This window comes from Pan troglodytes, chromosome 19 (genome assembly GCF_028858775.2).
Source record: "Pan troglodytes isolate AG18354 chromosome 19, NHGRI_mPanTro3-v2.0_pri, whole genome shotgun sequence".
In the NCBI taxonomy this organism is placed as follows: Eukaryota; Metazoa; Chordata; class Mammalia; order Primates; family Hominidae; genus Pan; species Pan troglodytes.
This window is the reverse complement of record NC_072417.2, coordinates 26,569,949-26,588,671: the sequence shown is the minus strand read 5'-3', so window position 1 is coordinate 26,588,671 and position 18,723 is coordinate 26,569,949. Positions and strand designations below refer to the sequence as shown.

General features: G+C 47.3%; 1 protein-coding gene across 1 annotated transcript; it reads right to left on the bottom strand.

Moving 5' to 3' along the window:
• Nucleotides 1–9,566: 9,566 nt before the first annotated feature.
• On the bottom strand, nucleotides 9,567–15,789 carry KRT9 (keratin 9). The gene is made up of 8 exons (XM_511488.6): nucleotides 15,083–15,789; nucleotides 13,870–13,952; nucleotides 13,591–13,747; nucleotides 13,158–13,319; nucleotides 12,242–12,367; nucleotides 11,896–12,119; nucleotides 10,967–11,484; nucleotides 9,567–9,883 (listed from the first exon to the last, which is right to left on the bottom strand). The coding sequence occupies exons 1-7, from the start codon at nucleotides 15,722–15,724 to the stop codon at nucleotides 11,007–11,009; spliced, it is 1,872 nt and encodes a 623-aa protein (XP_511488.4). The 5' UTR covers nucleotides 15,725–15,789; the 3' UTR covers nucleotides 9,567–9,883; nucleotides 10,967–11,006.
• Between the last annotated feature and the right edge of the window lie 2,934 nt (nucleotides 15,790–18,723).

Sequence of the window (18,723 nt, the reverse complement as noted above, 5' to 3'; positions counted from 1 at the left end):
AAAAGACAATGTAAATTTAGCATGTCTGAAACTGACTCCCCATCTTTCATACCAGCCGTCTTCCATCCCACAACTCCTATCATCCAGTTGCTCAGACAAAAGACTCAGAGACCTCCTTGACTTCTTTCTTTTACAATATGCAGTCCTTCAAGAACTCCTGGCAGTGCTTTCTTCAGATAATGCTCAGAATCCAGCCACCTCTGACCGTCTTCACTCTGAGTGCCAGGGGCTCTTCACCTCCCTGCACACTGGGCTTTCTGTTTCTGCTCCTAGCCTCGCAGCCTCTCATCAAGTGGCCTGTCACTCCTCTGCTCAAGGCACTGTGTGTTCGGATGATCATCAGCACTAGCTGCTGTGCCTGGAGTGGTCCCCACACGCGCTTGACTGCCTCCCTCACTCCGTCAAGTTGATACAGAAGGGCTGGGCTCCTGGCTAAACCCTACCCTTAAGCCTGGAACCTCGGCCCTAAAGGACCCCATTTTCCCCAAAAATGTTACCTTTTTGGCCTGCCTGCCCACGTGCTGTGCCCATAAAAGACTTCAGCTGGCAGAGCAAGACAAGTGGCTGAGCATTGAGGATATAAGCGGCTGAGTGGCGAGCAGAAAAGCCACTGAGCATCAGAGACTGTGGATAGATCTGGCTAACTTCAGATGGTGCAGCTTTGGAGAGGGGCCCTGTCGGAGACGGTGGGGCTTCAGGGAAAGATCACCATCCCATCACCTTTCCATCCTCCCTTTCCACTGAGAGGCACCCAACACTCAGTAAAGTATTTTGCATTTGTCACCTTTCAAACAGTTTATGTGACCTGATTCTTCTTCCTGGACGCCAGACAAGAACCTGGGTGCCGAGAAGGCAGGGGCTGCCACCCTGAACCTCCACTGAACTGGTTGGTATTTGGCCATCCCCTGACAGCACAGCTGAAAGAATAGGGACGCTGCTGCAGGGCCCGAACAGAGCCTGCTCCTGCCAGAGAGGAGCAACCGGCTGGTTCCAGCGTTAATTTGCTCCGGTTCCCACACTTGCTCACACACTCACTCCCACAAGGAGTGGCCAGCAACAGGCTGAGTGAAACAAAGTGCTCCTTAGCTGGGCGTGATGGTGTGTGCCTGTAATCCCAGCTACTCGGGAGGCTGAGACAGGAGAATCACTTGAACCCGGGAGACGGAGGTTGCAGTGACCTAAAATCTCACCACTGCACTCCAGCCTAGGCAACAGGGCGAGACTCAGTCTCAAAAAAAAAAAAAAAAAAGTGCTCCAGTTCCCGCCCATGAAGGGCGTCAGGGCAACTATTCCATCTCAAAGTCATTGCTTATGTTTTACCTTCTCAGTGAACCCAACCTTGGCCATCCTATTTAACATTGCTCTCCTCCCCACCCTGCCATAGCACTCCAATCTCCCTTGATATTCCCTACTTCTTTGCACACTTACCACCTTCAAGTATAGTATTATTTATTTCTTTATTACATTTGTTGCTCTTGCCCAACCCTTACCTATAATGCAAGCTCTATAAAGGCAGAAATCTTTGTCTCTTTTGTTCATTGATATATCCCAAGCATCTAGGACAGTGTCTGGCATAAAAGGAGCTTGATACATATTTATCCAATAAAGTTTGTTGAATGAATGACATGAGAATCACTTTGGTTATCTGGCCTAGATGGGCCAGTGAAAATCTGGCTATGATTAAAATGAGCTTCTAGAAGCCCACAGCATGTGAATTAAATTGGAGTGGGCTTGTTTCTTTTAACTGTACTGAAGAGCTTAGAGAAGGAGTAATACACTTGAAGTTCTAAGTTCCTGACTCTGTAGACAGTCAGAGGACCAGGGACTGTCCACAATTATTCTTTAAAAATATCTCATTTCTTGTAGTTACAATGCTGAAGTAGTTAAACTCAAAATTGACTTCTCCAAGTTGAAATCACAACCTTGCCAAGTCTCTTATATAAAAGTTAGAGCACTGATCAGGAAAGAGGGACACCCACAGAATTGGAACAGGAAGGTATTAGAGAATTTAATTGACTCCAAACTCCAAATTATCTTCACACTCTACCTTACCACCCTTCATTGCTTTCAGAATTATAAATAAGCCAGATGCCAGCATACCTGGGGGAAGAGGCCAATTACAAAGACAAAGCTTAGAGAAAAAGATTTACACACCAGGAGAATTTCAAGCTGCTGCTAACCTGTATGAGCAGAAATGTGAAGACTGGGATTGGGAATGAATTTTTGAACCAGCTCAGTTAATGTGGAAGCATTCACCAGAGATTGGAAGTTCAGCTACTAGCTTAAATATCTGAAAGTGGATCAGAATGGTTGCTCAGTTGGATGACAGAAACTGAACTCAATAAAGGCTTATTTGAAATAAAGTTATTTCTAGAAAATCCTTTTTGTAATAAAGAAAAAGGAATCTGACTGCCTAGGGAGACAGGAATGTTGGGGTAGAATTATTGCGTGGAATCCATTCACTCATTCACCAACTGTGAGAGCCCAGAAGACACTGTGCAGACTCTGGCTTTTAAGAAATACATGGATCGGGGGAACACAGCATCTTTGAAAAACACAGTTAACAGTTGTTCTCTGAGGATGTGGATGAAATATGCTGCAGTTGAATTAGGCCTCCTGATTTGAATGGAGATGACATCTCAGGTACAACACGGCAAAGGTGAAGAGCTGGACTAGGATAAAATCTGTAGGAGTCTGTGATGGTGGGTCTCTAGGACAAAAATACATGAGCAGACCACCAGTCAGGGTTCAGTTTTTTGGTTTTTGGTTTTTGGTTTTTGGTTTTTTGGGTTTTTTTTTGAGATGGAGTCTCACTCTGTCGCCCAGACTGGAGTGCAGGGGTGCAATCTCAGCTCACTGCAACCTCCGCGTCCCAGGTTCAAGCGATTCTCCTGCCTCAGCCTCCCGAGTAGCTGGGATTACAGGCACCCACCACCATGCCCAGCTAATTTTTGTATTTTTAGTAGAGACGGGGTTTCACCATGTTGACCAGCCTGGTCTCAAACTCCTGACCTCAGGTAATCTGCCCGCCTTGGCCTCCTAAAGTGTGGGAATCATGGACATGAGCCACCGTGCCCGGCTAGGGTTCAGTTTTAAGTAACAGAAACCAATCTCACTTTCTTAACAGAAATAAATTTAATACAAGGCATTAGGTGCTTGCAAAATCATTAGAAGGCTGAAGAAACAGACTCTATATTGGGCTTCTGGGCATGGCTTCCATATTAACACCACAGAAGTGGACCCCAAGGGAACTCTTGGTCTGCCACAATCAGAAAACTTGGGAATCAGGAAGCCACTACCAGACATGTTGGCCCCAGGACCATACAGTATACCTGGCAGACCTACACAAAGAAAAAGCATTTAACTTTTCCCCCTCTACTTCTCTCCCCACTCAACTCATGACTCACAGAGTGCATCTGATTGGAAAAACCTAAGCTATGGCTGTAGGGGAATCTGGAAAAGGGTAGATTTTAGATTACCAGCCTCTTGAGTGTAGGAAAGCTCATCAGAAGGATGTTGAAACAGATAGGAGTGAGTCAGTCTTCCATATCTGCCACATTCACTACCCCGCCCCCACAAAAGAAAACTTTAGGTCAGTAAGAGACCTGTCTTGAGCCCCGTGATTCCAATTCCAAAATCGGAATTGGCTCATAGACCCAGAGAACTTTGAATGAAGGGGAGGCTTTGAGGAAGGGCCCTGCAGTAACATCACAAGCATGCACTATACGTCCACTGAGAGACACCCTATGCTCAATAAAATCTTCTGCATTTATCACCTTTCAAACAGTTCATGTGACCTGATTCTTCCTGGACACCAGACAAGAACCTGGATGTCCAGAAGGCAGGGATTGCCACCGTGACCTTCCCGTAGGAATCTGTGGGTATTTACAAGAATAGCTGACTCCTGAGGGAAGGAAAATACCCAGGCCTTTAGGGATGATTGGACGCTGGCTCCAAACCAATTCTAATCTCTGAAAATGCAGAGCAATACTGTGGTTCCCCAGTTAGAATGGAAGCTCATGTGAGTGTAAGTTGTATCTGTCATCTTGTCACTATTATTTTCCAGGCAGATCTAAAAACTACATTTACCAGCCTCCCTTGCCACTAAGATGAGCTGAGCAATTTAGGTTCTACTAGTCAGACGCACCCATGTGGGCTTGGTTTAGAAGGGAGGTAGGTGAGGAAATGAGGTTCACCTGGGACATCCAGCTTACTGGTACGGACAGCAGAAGCAGCGTGGCTCTGCAACTCCAGCTGGGTCCAGAATTAGTGCAGAATGGACTCAGAAGGCTCCAATCTGACTTGGTGGTTTCATGGTCTTGGCAGAGGCAGCAACTCCCTTGGCAGATCCACTCTGCTTTGTCATTTGGGGGGTTCTGGAAAAATCACCCTAGATTCTGTTTCTCCAGCCCTCCTAATGATTCTCTAAGGTATCTAGAGCTCTTGAAAATCCCTTACTTGTTAAAATAGGCAGAGTAGTTTCTGGTAGTTGCAATTGAGAATCTAACCAATATAGAGATCAGATGACAAATGGAGTTTTAGCCCAAGTTTGCTTCTCATGAGCCCAGTGGTATCCCAGACCAATCCTGTGGTTATTTCCCAGTGTCTGGAGTGGACTAGACATAGTCAGTAAATGGATCCTGATCCATGGAGTAAGGATTATGTGGTTTAGAAAAAGGGCCAACAACACTACATCTCTAAGGGAATGACAGAGATTAGTGCCACATGAAAGATTTGATGGGCCAGGAGTGGTGGCTCATGCCTGTAATCCCTGCACTTTGGAAGGGCAAGATGGGGAGAGAACACAGGAATGTAAGACCAGCCCTGGCAATAGAGTGAGATCCCTGTCTCTAGTTTAAAAAAAAAAAAAATCTTCAAAAATTAGTCTGGCGTGGTGGCACACGCTTGTAGTCCCAGCTACTTGGGAGCCTGAGGTAGGAGGATTGCTTGAACCTGGGAGGTCAAGGCTTCAGTGAGCTGTGATTGTACCACTGCCCACCGGCCTGGGCAACAGAGAGAGACCCTGTCTCAAAAAAAAAAATGATAAATTTAGGGTTAACTTGCCTAGTTTTTCTGTGCAGAACATGAACAGATGTTAGAGAATAGCCATGAATTATTTTACAATTTATCACATGGTTGTTCCAACAGCAGTCGTTGATCCAGATTGTGTCCCTTTTCTAAAGCAGATCACCATTGACCCTGGCACCTGCTGTGGGAAATTCTTTTTTCTTTATCCCAATAAACAAAGAGTACCAGAATAAATATGCTTTCACCTACAGAGAAAGCAACACGGTCATTCCCCTTATCCATGGTTTCACTTTCCACAGCTTCAGTTACCTGTGGTCAACTGTCATCCAAAAATATTAAATGGAAAATTCCAGAAATAAACAATTTGTCAGTTTTAAAGTGTGCTGCCCTGAAGAGCATGATGAAATCTCACACTGCCCCACTCTGTCCAGCCCAGGACAGGAATCGTCCCTTTGTCCAGCTCTCCATGCTCTATGCACCACCCACCCACTAGTCGTCGCTTAGTAGCTGTCTCAGTTGTCAGATCAACTGTTGCAGTATTGCCGTGCTTGTGTTCCCTTATTTTACTTAATTATGACCCCAAAGTGCAAGAGCAGTGATGCTGATAATTCAGATTTGCCAAAGGGAAGCCACAAAGTGCTTTTTTTTTTTCTTAAAAGGAGTTTTGCTCTTGTTTCCCAGGCTGGAGCACAATGGCGTGATCTCGGTTTACCTCAACCTCTGCCTCCCGGGTTCAAGCGATTCTCCTGCCTCAGCCTCCCAAGTACCTGAGATTACAGGCATGCGCCACCATGCCTGGCTAATTTTGTATTTTTGGAAGAGACAGTGTTTCTCCATACTGGTCAGGCTGGTCTCAAACTCCTGACCTCAGGTGATCCGCCAGCCTTGGCCTCCCAAAGTGCTGGGATCACAGGCATGAGCCACCGCGCCCAGCCAGCAAAATGCTTTCTTTAAGAGAAAAGATGACAGTTCAAAACTTACTACGGAAAGAAAAAAACCATATGCTGAGGTTGCTAAGATCTACAGTATGCTAAGATATTTTGAAAGAGAGAGACCACATTCAAATAATTTTTATTACAGTATATTGTTATAACGATTCTATTTTATTAGTTATTGTTGCTAATCTCTTGGTCTGTCTAATTTATAAAGTAAACTGTATCTTAAGTATGAATGTGTAGGAAAAAGCATAGTGTAGATAGATTTAGGTGCTATCCACAGTTTTGGGCATCCAGTCAGGATCTTTGAATGTATTCCCTGTGAAATAAGGAGCAACTACTGGGCATCTTTTCCAGGATGTGCAGAGAATCAAACTTGGAGGGTATGCAAACAGAAAAATTCCCCAAATCACACTCAAGGATTGCTCTAGGAACACACAACTGCTGTCACTTCTGGCCACCAAAATTGAAGCTCAAACTATGGATGATGGGCACTGCATGTCTTTGCCAGAGCCGCTGCTATTGCTTCCTCAAAAAATCACATATCTCTGCCCAACCTTGTTCCTGCCATAAAAAATTCCACTCAGCACCTCCTTTAAATCAAAATCAAAGTCCTTCACTCCAATGGGGTGCCATGGTTAAAAAAAAAAAAAAGTCTTGTGCGGGCGCACCTGAGTGACAGGGCTGTCAGGGGCCCATGCCCTAGATGCAGGTGAGCTCAGAAAAGCAAGTTTCTGACCTCTCCCTTGGGGAGCTTCACACTTAAGGTGGAGAATTTCCCAAATTGAGGTAGAGAAAAGATACATAAAATGGGCCAGGCCTTGTGGCTCACACCTGTAATCCCAGCACTTTGGGAGGCCGAGGCAAGTGGATCACCTGAGATCAAGAGTTCAAGACCAGTCTGGCCAACATGGTGAAACCCTTGTCTTTACTAAAAATACAAAAATTAGCTCAGCATGGTGGCAGGTGCCTGTAGTTCCAGCTACTCAGGAGACTGAGGCAGAAAATCGCTTGAACCCGGGAGGTAGAGGTTGGATTGAGCTGAGATCGTGCCACTGCACTTCAGCCTGGACGACAGAGTGAGACTCCGTCTCAAAAAATAATAATAATAATAAATAAAATAAATAAAAAGATACGTAAAATGGTAGATGAGGAAGACAGCAGGTAGCAGAAAAAGAACCAGAGAAGAGTAAACAGTTGCATATTAACAGTGGAGCGCTAGAAAAGAGATCACAGACTCTCACTGCTCAGATGTCTTGCTAGAGCCACCTTTGACCCAGAGACACTGATGACCTGCCTGCTCCCATATCCAGAAATTCCAGGATCTTGAATCCCCCTGGGTTTCTGTGTCACTTCATTCCCTAAGTGTACTCTTACATAACCCCTCTGCCAGTGATTTGAGCCAGCCTGTGGCAATTTGTGTTTTCCAAAAATGACCACATCAATATATCCCATTGCATATGCTGTTCTTCAACGTGACATGGACACACCTCCATCTAGAGACGGGGTCTGTATTTGCTTTCTATTTCTGCTTAACAAATTACTGCAAACTCAGCAGCTTAAAATATCACCCATGTATTAGCTGACAGTTCCACAGGCGTAATTGGATTCTCTCTGCAGGATATCACAAGGGTGAAATCAAGATGTCAGCCAGGCTAAGCTCTCATCTGAATTCTCATCTGGGGGTAATCTGCTTCCAAACTCTTCTTTGATCTTGGAAAACTTCAGGTCTTTGCAGCTGGAGGACTGCAATCTCCTTTTTCTTGCTGGCTCTCAGCTCCTAGAGCCCATCCACATTCCTTGTTCCATGACCCCCTTTCATCTTCAACCAGCAAGGGCACATTGAAATCTTCCCAGACTTCAAATCTCTGACTTCTGTGACCAGCCAGGCAAAACTCTTGGATTTTAAAGGGTTCATGTGATGAAATCAGGTCTGCCAGATAATCTCCCTCTCTTAAAGTCAACACATTTCAGAACTTAATTACCAAAATCCCTTCACAGTAGCACCTAGGTTAGTGTTTGATTGAATAACCGGAAGAAGATATGTGTACAGCAGGGCCAGAAATCTTGGGAAAGCATCTCAGAATTCTGCCTACTACAGGTCTATTCCCTTTCCCTTGAATCTAGGCAGGCCTGTGACTACAGAAGAAGTGGCACTGTGTGACTTCCCCTTCCAGGTGATAAAGTCAAACAGCCTCTTTCTGGCGGTTTCTCACTTGGGACATGTGTCTTGGGAGCCCTGAGCCAGCATATAAGAAGTCGGGCTACCCTGAAGCTACCGTGCTGGAGGGATCACATTGAGACTCTCCATAGAGATAGAGAGAGATGTCCAAGGAGCCCCAGCGAGGCCAGGTATGTAAGTGACTAAGACTTCAAATGACTCCAGCCCCCAGCCTGTAAGCAGCAATGAAACCAAGAGGAGCAGAGACAAGCAGTCCCCACCAAGCCCTGTCAAAATTGCAGATTCATGAGCAAAATGAATTTTGTCATTTTAAGCCTCTATACTTTGGGGTAGCTTAATAAGCAGCTATAGTGTCTGGTACATAGGCTGAGGGGGGCTATTTGTCCCTAGTAATAAAAAGGATTTTTGACTATCAGAATCTTTAGAGAATATTGTTGGCTGATGTCTTGTGGAATGTCCCTTACTTTGCCTTGAAGGACTTTATATTTTTTGTATTTTTTACTTGAAATCTTGCAAGCAAAGACCACATCATTTTTGTCTTGTTTTCCTCCATAGCTAACACACAACGTGACAATAGACTATGGTAGATTGTTTGCAAAAAATTGCTTCAGTTATTGCCCTCCCTATATCCATGCCCATTGCCATGTGACTTTGCAGTTCCTCCCCTCAAGAGAAGTCTATTTCCCCTGCTCTTGAATCTGGGCTAGGTTGTGACTTGCTTGGCCAATATAATACAGCCAAAGTGACTTCTCTGAACCTAAACCTCAAGATGCCTTGCATGTTTCTGCTCATGACCTTGGAACACATGCTCAAGCTAGTTGGCTGGAGGATGGGAGTCACAGACCCCATTCATCCTCATCACCCCAGCCAGCATCCAGCCAACTACCAGAGGAAGAGCCACCTGGCTGACTTGCAGCGAACCATAGATGCATAAAGGGAACCAGAGCTTCCCAGTCTAAACTGCAAAACTGTTAAGCTAAATGAATGGTTGTTACTTTCAGCCACTAAATGTGGGTTCCTTTGTTACAAGCAAAAGTTAACTAATAGAAAAGTGAACCCACACTCTTTATAACAGATTGATTATCCCTTTACTCTGTCACCAAGGATGGAATGCAATGATGCAATCATAGCTCACTGAAGCCTCCAACTCCTGGGCCCAAGCAATCCTCCCACCTCAGTCTCCTGAGTAGCTGGGACCACAGGTGCCTGCAACCATGCCTGTCTAATTTTTGTTTTGTTTTGTTTTTAGTTTTTTGTAAAGACAGGTCTCACTATGTTGCTCAAGCTAGTCTTGAACTTCTGGCCTCAAGTGATCCTCCTGTCTCAGCCTCCCAAAGTGCTAGGATTACAAACATGAGCTACTGTGTCCCACCCACCCTATCCCTTCTTAATCCCAAAGAACAAATGGGTCAAAGTCTGAGTTTGATTTGCAGTAGGGAAGCTTTATTATAGTCAAGATCATGCAGGGTGTGAGAGCACCCCAGGCCAGAGAGAGGAAAGAGGTCTGTCTCCCCAACCCTGAAGGCATCAAAGCCAAGCAGGGTTGGAAGCCAATGGAAAGCCAGAGGCACATATGCCAAGTCAGTTCAGTCCCAAACGGGCACAGGGGCTTGTTGCCAGCTATTCCTGATGTCAGGATCCAATAAGCAGGCTTCATCGGGAGTCTGCCCATCTGGGGATGCTCAGCTGGGGCTGGGCAGGAGAAGTTTACAGAGGCTCTAGTATCGCGAAAGGAAGCCTGTGGAGAGATGAAAGGGAGATGAGGGGGAGAAGGGAGGACTGTAAGCAGGAGCAGAGAGGTTGGGACTTGGGGAAAGATGGGGAAACTCAAAGCAAGGACACTAGAGCTCAAAGAGCTGGACAATCCTGAGGTAGAAGGGCCCTGGGGTCTCCCAATCTACTGGTCCCCATCTAATTCCTGAATCTCTGTTGCAGCAAACCTGACAGATGCACCCCCAAGTCTGAGGATGGGGGGCTTATGAGGCAGCCCCCTCCATTCAACAGATTTGTTAGTCAATTTTTTGTATATTGAGGCAAAAGATGGCCCCAGCCTCACTCCTAGATGTATATCCACGGACCTGCAGTGCCACTGGACTCACAAAACCACATTAGACACCCTGCAGGGCAGCTCCCAAGCACCTCAAGTCTTCTCTGAGCTAAACATTCCCAGTTATATTACCCAGGCTTTTACTATAATTTCATATTACATTTTTATTTTATAAAATTCAATGTGTACATGGGAAAATGTTCCCTGATCTAGAGACCAACTCACCTGTGTGAGCCTTTCTTACATTTAGATTATGTTCATCCTTTTGGCAGTTGCATCATGTAATACTTGTGCAAGCCAACCACTGACTAAAATCCCTGAGTCTCTTTTCCACCTGAACTGTTGCTGATCCAGGTCCCCCATCCTCATGAAGGTTGAAAGTACTGGCTGTGAAGCCCCACAGAGCTGAACCCTTCATTTGTGATTGTATGACTTTGAGCAAATTATTTTCTCTGAACCTCATTTTCCTTAAAATGGGGATTATAATAAAACCTACCTCATAGCGTGTGTCATGATAATGCACAATTTTCAACCCATCTCCTACACTACTGAGACTCAGCCATGTGTAGATTTGGTCCTAGCCTCATCCTAGGCTCTGTCAAAAATAATGATCAATTCAGAACCAAGGATAGGTCTCTGACACCTCACTAGAGATTTCCCTAACATCTAGCTCTATTCAGAATCTGTGTTCCCCAGAGATTCAAAAATACTCAAAAAAAAAAAAAAAAGGTGAGACGTTGACTCTCCACCCCACAACCTAGGATTGTCCCTTACCTTTTGTCTCATCTTGGTCACCAGATTTTGAGGAAGAAGACTAGGAATGGGATGATTTTCCGCTTCCTCCTCCATAGCCGCCACCACTTCCACTCGCTTCTTCACCGCCTCCGTAGCTGCCTCCACTTTCACCTCCAAAACCACTTCCTCCACCATGGCTGCCTCCACTTCCTCCCCTGGACCCACTTCCTCCACCATAGCCACCCCCACTTCCTCCTCCAGAGCCACTTCCTCCTCCATAGTTGCCCCCACTTCCTCCACTATGGCCACCTCCACTTCCTCCACTATGGCCACCTCCACTTCCTCCACCATAGCCACCTCCACTACCTCCTCCAGAACCACTTCCTCCACCGTAGCTGCCTCCACTTCCTCCCCTGGACCCACTTCCTCCACCATAGCCACCTCCACTTCCTCCTCCACCATAGCTGCCTCCACTTCCTCCCCTGGATCCTCTTCCATAACTGCCTCCACTTCCTCCTCGACCTCCAAGGCCAATTTTTCCAGCTCCGGAGGATTCGCTAAGAAAGAAAGAAAACAAGAGAGTTAAAATGAGCGGCCCACACACACATATATGAGGATGGACCTGGACAGAGTCAGGACCCAAACATGAATCTTTCTGTTTTCCTTCCTGGGAGGCAGAGGACAGAGTCTGGGCGGGCACCACAGCTGGGCAAGGAGAGCCTCCAGCTGAGACTGTGGAGCCCTCCCCTCCCTGGAGCAGGGAGGCAGCCCGTTCTCTCAGTGTCACCATCCTTCTTTCCCAAAGCCCAAATGCACTGAGGTCCCCCCGGCCCCCAGGATGAAGAAGTCCTCAACCCATAAGACCCTGTGTATAAGAACTTCCCCCAGCTGCCTCTATCCAGAGGGACAGAAGTAGTATCAGAGGCCTAGGGAACCCCGGGGGTTCCACCAAATCCTGGGGGACCTACAAGTCTTCCTGGCCTCCCTCAAGGAGGTTGTGGTAGGTCTCGATTTCCTTCTCCAGCCGCATCTTAATGCTGAGCAGAAGGCTGTATTCCTGATTCTGGCACTCGATCTCTTGCCGGACGTCAGTGATCTGGGCCTCCAAGTTACTGATCTGCTCCTGGATCATCTGCAGCTGGCCACAGTAGCGGTTCTTCGTGTCTTCCAAGCTCTTCTCCAGAGCTGCTTTCTAAGGGTTAGGAGAAGGCTTTAAGAGGGATGCTACATCATAACTCCTCTTCTTCCCACTCCTGGGCTGCAAAGACTTCCTGTGCCCCACCTTGGCAAAGGGTCTATAGCAGAACTACCAACCTTGCTGAGCTGAGACTGCAGCTCAATCTCCAACTCCTGGACACCGTGCCGGAGCTGGGTCACCTCCTTGGCACTGGACTGCACCTCCTGACCACTACTGGATACCTCATGCTCGATCTGGGTTATCTGCAAAACCAAAGGCTCAGTAAGCATCAGGCTGTGCCAGGAGCTTCAGTGAGTGAGATTCTGCCCCATTCACCAGGATCTTCACCTCCAGGGCCAAGGCTAATCTGAAGCCAAGGACAAGTCATTCTGAGTTCTGGGTACCCTCCAGCCATGGAGGGTTGTCCAGTCCTCTCAACATGACATTCCCTCTCAACAAAGTTGCAAGACCCTTCACGCTTTGTCTCACAACCATCTTTCTAATCTAACCTTATTCCAAACTTCCCCCACCTTTCAAACATACACACACACACACACACACACACACACACACACACACACACAGCACAGACCATGCCTTCATGTATGTGCCAGACTCTGGCTGGGCACTGGAGACTCAAGGACGAAGGGAACCACCAAGGAGCTCAGTACAGTATGGGAGACACACTGTATCCCTCTCCTATAGTCTTACATTACATAGCATTAGATTAAATTGTTCACATTCTGCTTTTGTTCACACACATCTAATAAACTGTGAGCTTCTCAAGGGCAGCAGTCTTGTTTGGCTCATATCAGACATCAATACCTCTGAGACATCAATACTTTACATATAACATGGCACTGAGAAGCTACTTTGTAATGATGTTTGTATGCAGTGAATGAAGATGGTTGAATGACTTCCATTGGAAGATGGATAAATGACAGCTGCACTGAGAGATGCAGAGATAGGAGGATGAAGGAATGGGAGGTGGGAGGGATGGAGATAGGAATAGATGGAGGGGAGGAGGATGAATGGGCAGCCCACTCTGCTCACCTGAGTCTCATATTGATTCTCGATGTCCTTTCTGTTCTTAGCAATGAGCTGCTCATACTCCTGACGCATGTCATTGAGGGTCTTGGTGAGATCTTTGCCAGGAGCAACGTTTATCTCCACATTGACATCTCCACTGTTCTGCCCAGTCAGCTGACTCATCTCCTGCCAGGGAGGAAGGGGAGATGAGGTCACGGATAAAGTCCTCTGCACCACCTTTCAGAATTCTCCCTCTGGTCCCCCCAGGGTACAAAAAGAGGACACAGTTGTGAAGCCAAAGCCCAACCACTACCATAGGTGATGCCAAGGAGAAGTTGAAAGTGTCCTCAAGAGCAAAGGAGAGGGTGTCTCCCAGGTAATGTTCCAAAGCTCCCCTGCTGTCTCTGCATTTCTGCTCCTCCCTCTCCCCAGTAAGCCATAAGCCCCAGCACCCTACCTCCTTATGATTCTTCTTGAGGGCCATCAGCTCCTCCTGCAGAGTCTCATACTGCATCTCCAGGTCAGACTTCTCCATGGTCAGATTGTCCAGCACCTGCCGCAGGCCATTGATGTCAGCATCCACTCCTTGCCGCAGGTTTTGCTCCATCTCAAACCTGCAGACCAGCCAGGGGTAGAAAACAATCAAGAGGGAACCAGGCCCTACCAGGACCTCCAGAGCACTGAGGTTCAGGGGTAAGGGCTGATGACAGGAGAGGAGAAGAGGAGCAGGACTCACTTTATCCTGAAGTCATCCAGTGTCATGCGAGTGTTGTCAATGTCCAGGAGAGTTTTGTTGTTGCCCACTGTCAGGTCCACAATCTGAAAAAAAAAGGACACAGCCATGAAAGCATGCTGTGGACCACTGCTGAGAGGGCAAGAGGCCAGGCAAAGCCACAGGAGGTGAGGATTCCATCCAGGAAGATTCTCAAGAGGAATGAGGAACTTCCAACAGCTGGGACATGGCACAGACCCCTTCCAGCCTTCAGCGAAGATGTTTGGTGTGGCCTTCATTCATTCATTCAACAAATATTTGAAGATCTACTGCAAAGGGCATTGTAGGATTTAGAGATTACTGACATCCTGTTCCTCAGGGAGCCCACCATTGACTACAAAGTCAAAAGTGTCCTAAAAGAGTTCAAGGAAAGGAGAGGTGGCTTATGGCAATGGGAGATCAAGAAAGACTTCAGGAAGGAGGTGGCTGGCAATTGAATTGGGCCCTGAAGGATGGCTAAGATGTAACATTAATAAATAAATGGAAGAGGTTTAGAGTAGAAGAAACAGCACATCCAGAGACATGCAGGAGTTAAAACAAGAGGAATCACTGAGAATACTGAAGAGCCAGACCGTGAGCTCCACCAGAACTAAGTCTAGCACATCACTATGTCTACCCAGAGCAACCCTGAGGGTAGGCACTCACTGAACTGAGTGGCTGAATAAATGGATAGATAGATAGACATGTGGGTGGAGGGAGGAAGGGATAGATGGAAGGATGGATGGATAGATAGCTTCCATTCCCAGATTTCTGGATCCTCTCCAACACTTGAATAACCAACATGTACAGTCAGGTCCAAAATCCCTTAAAAGATCAAGATACACTCCTAAAGAAGCCCAGGAGAAGTACAAAGGAAGAGAAAGTGTTGACTTAGACCAAACCTAAAGGAGGTTCCACATCCAGTCCCAGCTCAGCTCACGTTAACCCAGGTCTCCTCTCTGCTCTGCCCAAACTCTGAAAGTTGAGGAAATGGAAGTGAACACTCAGAGCACAGGCCAAAGTCCTATCCTGGGATCCCCAGAAACCAAACACAAGTTTGTTTCTGATGAAAGCATTCATTTCCAAAAGGTGGATTCCCTGGCTATTATCTGAGCTTAGAGTTTAGCATTTTAACTTTTTTGGAAGATAAAGAATGAAAGAGAAAGAGACCAAGACAGAGACAGTTTCCTGCACCTACCTGGTCCTTGAGATCATCAATAGTGTTATAATAAGGGGAGTAGTTCTTCTGGATAGCAGCAGGTCCCTTCTTGTCGTACCAATCCTGGATCTTATTCTCCAGGTCGTTGTTGGCCTCCTCTAGAGCCTGCACCTTATCCAAGTAAGAGGCCAGCCGAGAATTGAGTTCCTGCATGGTGCTCTTCTCATTAGCAGTCAGAATACCACCATCACCGCCTCCAGCACCACCTCCAAAGCCCCCAAACCCCCCAAACCCACTCCCATAGCCACCACCAAAGCCACCTCCAGAACCACCACCAAAGCCACCTCCAAAACCCCCAGAACTACTATAGCCTCCTCCAGAAGCACCACCAAAACCTCTGGAACCACCCCCAAAGCCACCGCCTAAACTACTGGCACTAAAACCACCCCCAGATCCTCCGCCGTAGCTGTAGCCAAAACTGCCACCACCTCCCCTCCCACAGACACGAGAGCTTCCCCCACCATAGCCACTAGAAGAGCTGAATCGGCCCCCTCCTCCACCGCCCCCTGAGGAGCTGAAGCGGCTGTAGGAAGACCTTATGCTGCCCCCGCTGCCCAGGCCGCCCCCGCCACCCCCGCCGCTGCGGCTCAAGTAGGACGAGGAGAACTGTCTGCAGCTCATGACACAGCTGGTAGCTCACGGGTTGAGAAGCAGTGATAGGAGTGCTACCGGCTCCCAAGTGCAGGATACAGAGCTGTCCCTGGGGCTGCCTACTTATACCCCCAGCTGAAGGTGGCACGCCTGGGTGTGCCCTTGTTCTGTGCCAGCCTCCCCCCACAGACCCCGAGGGAGGTCTGGGATACGGAGGCAGCCGGGCTGCCCCAGGCTCAGCGTCCTTTGGTGACTGCCTGGGGGCGGCCCAGCCTCTCTCCATTGTGTGGGATAATTTGATGACATTAGGCTGTCAGGGCCACCATAAATCAGCTGTACTGCAACAGGGGTGACCTAGATCCTGGAGTCTGGTCTCTGGCTGGCCCCAACAGCAGGTCTGAGACTTAGCCCCTTCGGGATAGAAACTCCCAAGAGCAGAGTCACCTCCTCTATTGATGGTCATTACTGTCTGCATCCCTCATCCCTCCTTGCTCCCACCTTGTGCCCACTGTGAGCTGAGCTGGAACTAGGGTACTAAGGAGTTATCATAGAGGAGGGGGAGGCACAGCCCCTGCCCTTGTGGAGCCCCAAATGGATGAAAACCAATCCTTGCTCTCAGGATCCTCGAGGCTTTCTGCAGAGTCTGAGGCTCTGCCCTTGGGAGACTCCAGTTTGATGAGGAGGCAACTGGCATGGCCAAAAGATGGAGACGGGCACCGAGACCATGGCCGCCAGCACTAAAGGACAGCGTGCAGAGTTCACACAAAGGGCTGGAAGAAGAAAGTGGACCAAATAAACAAGGTGGTGCTGACACTAGCTGACCTCTGAGCAGGAATGCAAGTGGCTCGACTGTCCTGGTCCTTTTGCAGGGCCCAGCAGGGAGTGTGGAATTGACCTTGGTTGAGTGCCTACCCCATACAGAACTCGGGAGGGGATACAGAGATGTGTGACTTATCCCTGCTCCTGGCAGAAACTTGGATGTATATTCTGGTCACCAAGGCCAGAAGAGAATGGTAAAGAACACGCTGGTCTCTGGTGTGCCTACCTGAGCTCCATCCAGCTCCATGCTCATGAGCTGTGTGACTTTGATAAGTTACTTAAATACTCTGTGCCTCAGTTTCCTCCTTGAAAAAGGTTGATATGAATAGTTTGTCCATCTCCTAGTAAGAGACTTGTGAGAAATGCTCAAAAAATGTTCGACTGCCTCTGATCATTCAGCCCGCTAACTCCCCGTTAACTCTGCCCTCACCCAGACCTTAGCCATGAGCTTCTAACTGCCCTCCCTGTCTCTCCCATTCCCTCTGACTCTTCCTGCACAGCAGCCAGAATGATCTTTCTAATCCATGTCTGACAACATCACTTCACCAGTTTCCCTCCACCCTCAAGATAAGGTCCACATTCCTGGCACTTAGGCCCATCCCCATCTTTCCATTCCTGCTCCATCTCCCACCATCCCCCAGGCCCCCTAGAAAATCATACAATGCTCCCCAAATGCCCTTCTTCCCTCTAAGAATACTCAGCACTTTCAGTGACCTCTGATTGAAATGTCCCACTCCATCTTTTCTACACAGAAAACTACTCATCTTCAGTGATCCCTCTGACTGCCTCCTCCTCTGTCTTCCTGTACTCTCGCCCCCTGGGTTTGTACTGTGCTCTGTTATAGTGTCTCACACTTATCTCCATGGCTCTATGAAGCACTTGATGAAGAATAAAAGTTCATGTACTGAAAAAATAGAAGAAACCTCTCTCTGCGGGCAGCCAGAGCTCCTCTAAGCCTGCCCCTGCTCATCTCGTACTTGCCCCAGTGCCCAGCGCCACGTCTGATCCAAGTAGGATCCCAACACATATGAGATGGAGGAAAGATACCAGTCATTCCAGAAAGATGCTCATTGCTGAAAAGGAGCTAAAGGTAAGGAAATCTCTTTGCCAGGATGGTCAGCAAGGGCCTGAAAGAGGCAATGCCTGCATGTGTAGGCGGCATAGATGACTGGTATTTCTTGAGGGGCTTTTAAGTGACGCTCAACGACTGTTAAACAATACTGAAGTGGCCGGACACGGTGACCCACGCCTGTAATCCCAGCACTTTGGGAAGCCGAGGTGGGCAGATTGCCTGAGCTCAGGAGTTTGAGATCAGGCTGGGCAACATGGCAAAGCCCCGTCTCTACTAAAAATACAAAAAATTAGACAGGCATGGTGGCGCACACCTGTAATCCCAGCTACTCAGGAGGTTGAGGCATGAGAACCACTTGAGCCCAGGAGGCATAAGTTGCAGTGAGGTGAGATCTGTGCCACTGTGCTCCAGACTGGGCGACAGAGCAAGACTCCGTCTCAAATAATAATAATCATCATAATCATAATAATACTGAAGCACTTGGAGGAAAATTTCCTTTTTCCATGTTTGTTTGTTTGTTTTGAGACAGAGTCTCACTCTGTCATCCAAGCTGGAATGCAGTGGCATGATCACAGCTCACTGCAGCCTTGACCTCCTGGGCTCAAGCCATCCTCCAGCCTCAGCCTCCCAAGTAGGTGGGACTACAGGCACACACCACCATGCTCAGCTAATTTTTTTTTCATAAACATGAGATTTTGCTATGTTGCCCAGGCTGATCTTGAACTCCTGGGCTCAAATGATCCTCCTGTCTCAGCCTCCAAAGTGCTGGGATTACAGGCATGAGCCACTGCACCTGGCCTCTTTTTCTATTTTTCAATCTTCTGATTAGTCAAGGATGAAATCTCATTTGGACACTATGGCTTCTCTAACACCCCACCACACTTGTCAATCACCCTGTTCAAAAAAAGAGAGCCAACTTTGGGCTCAGAACCTTTAGAAAGTAACAGCATCTAGTTAGAAGTTAAGTATTTCTGTATGTCATTTCCTTCTGCTTCTGGCAAGTGATTATGATTTTCCTTTTTTGTAGTAATGTAAGATGTCCTTTATAAATATATTTATTGAAATGAAAGGTGAGTTAATTTACCAAAATGTGTTAAATAAATATTTAAATGGGTGTTACAGAATATGTTACATTAAA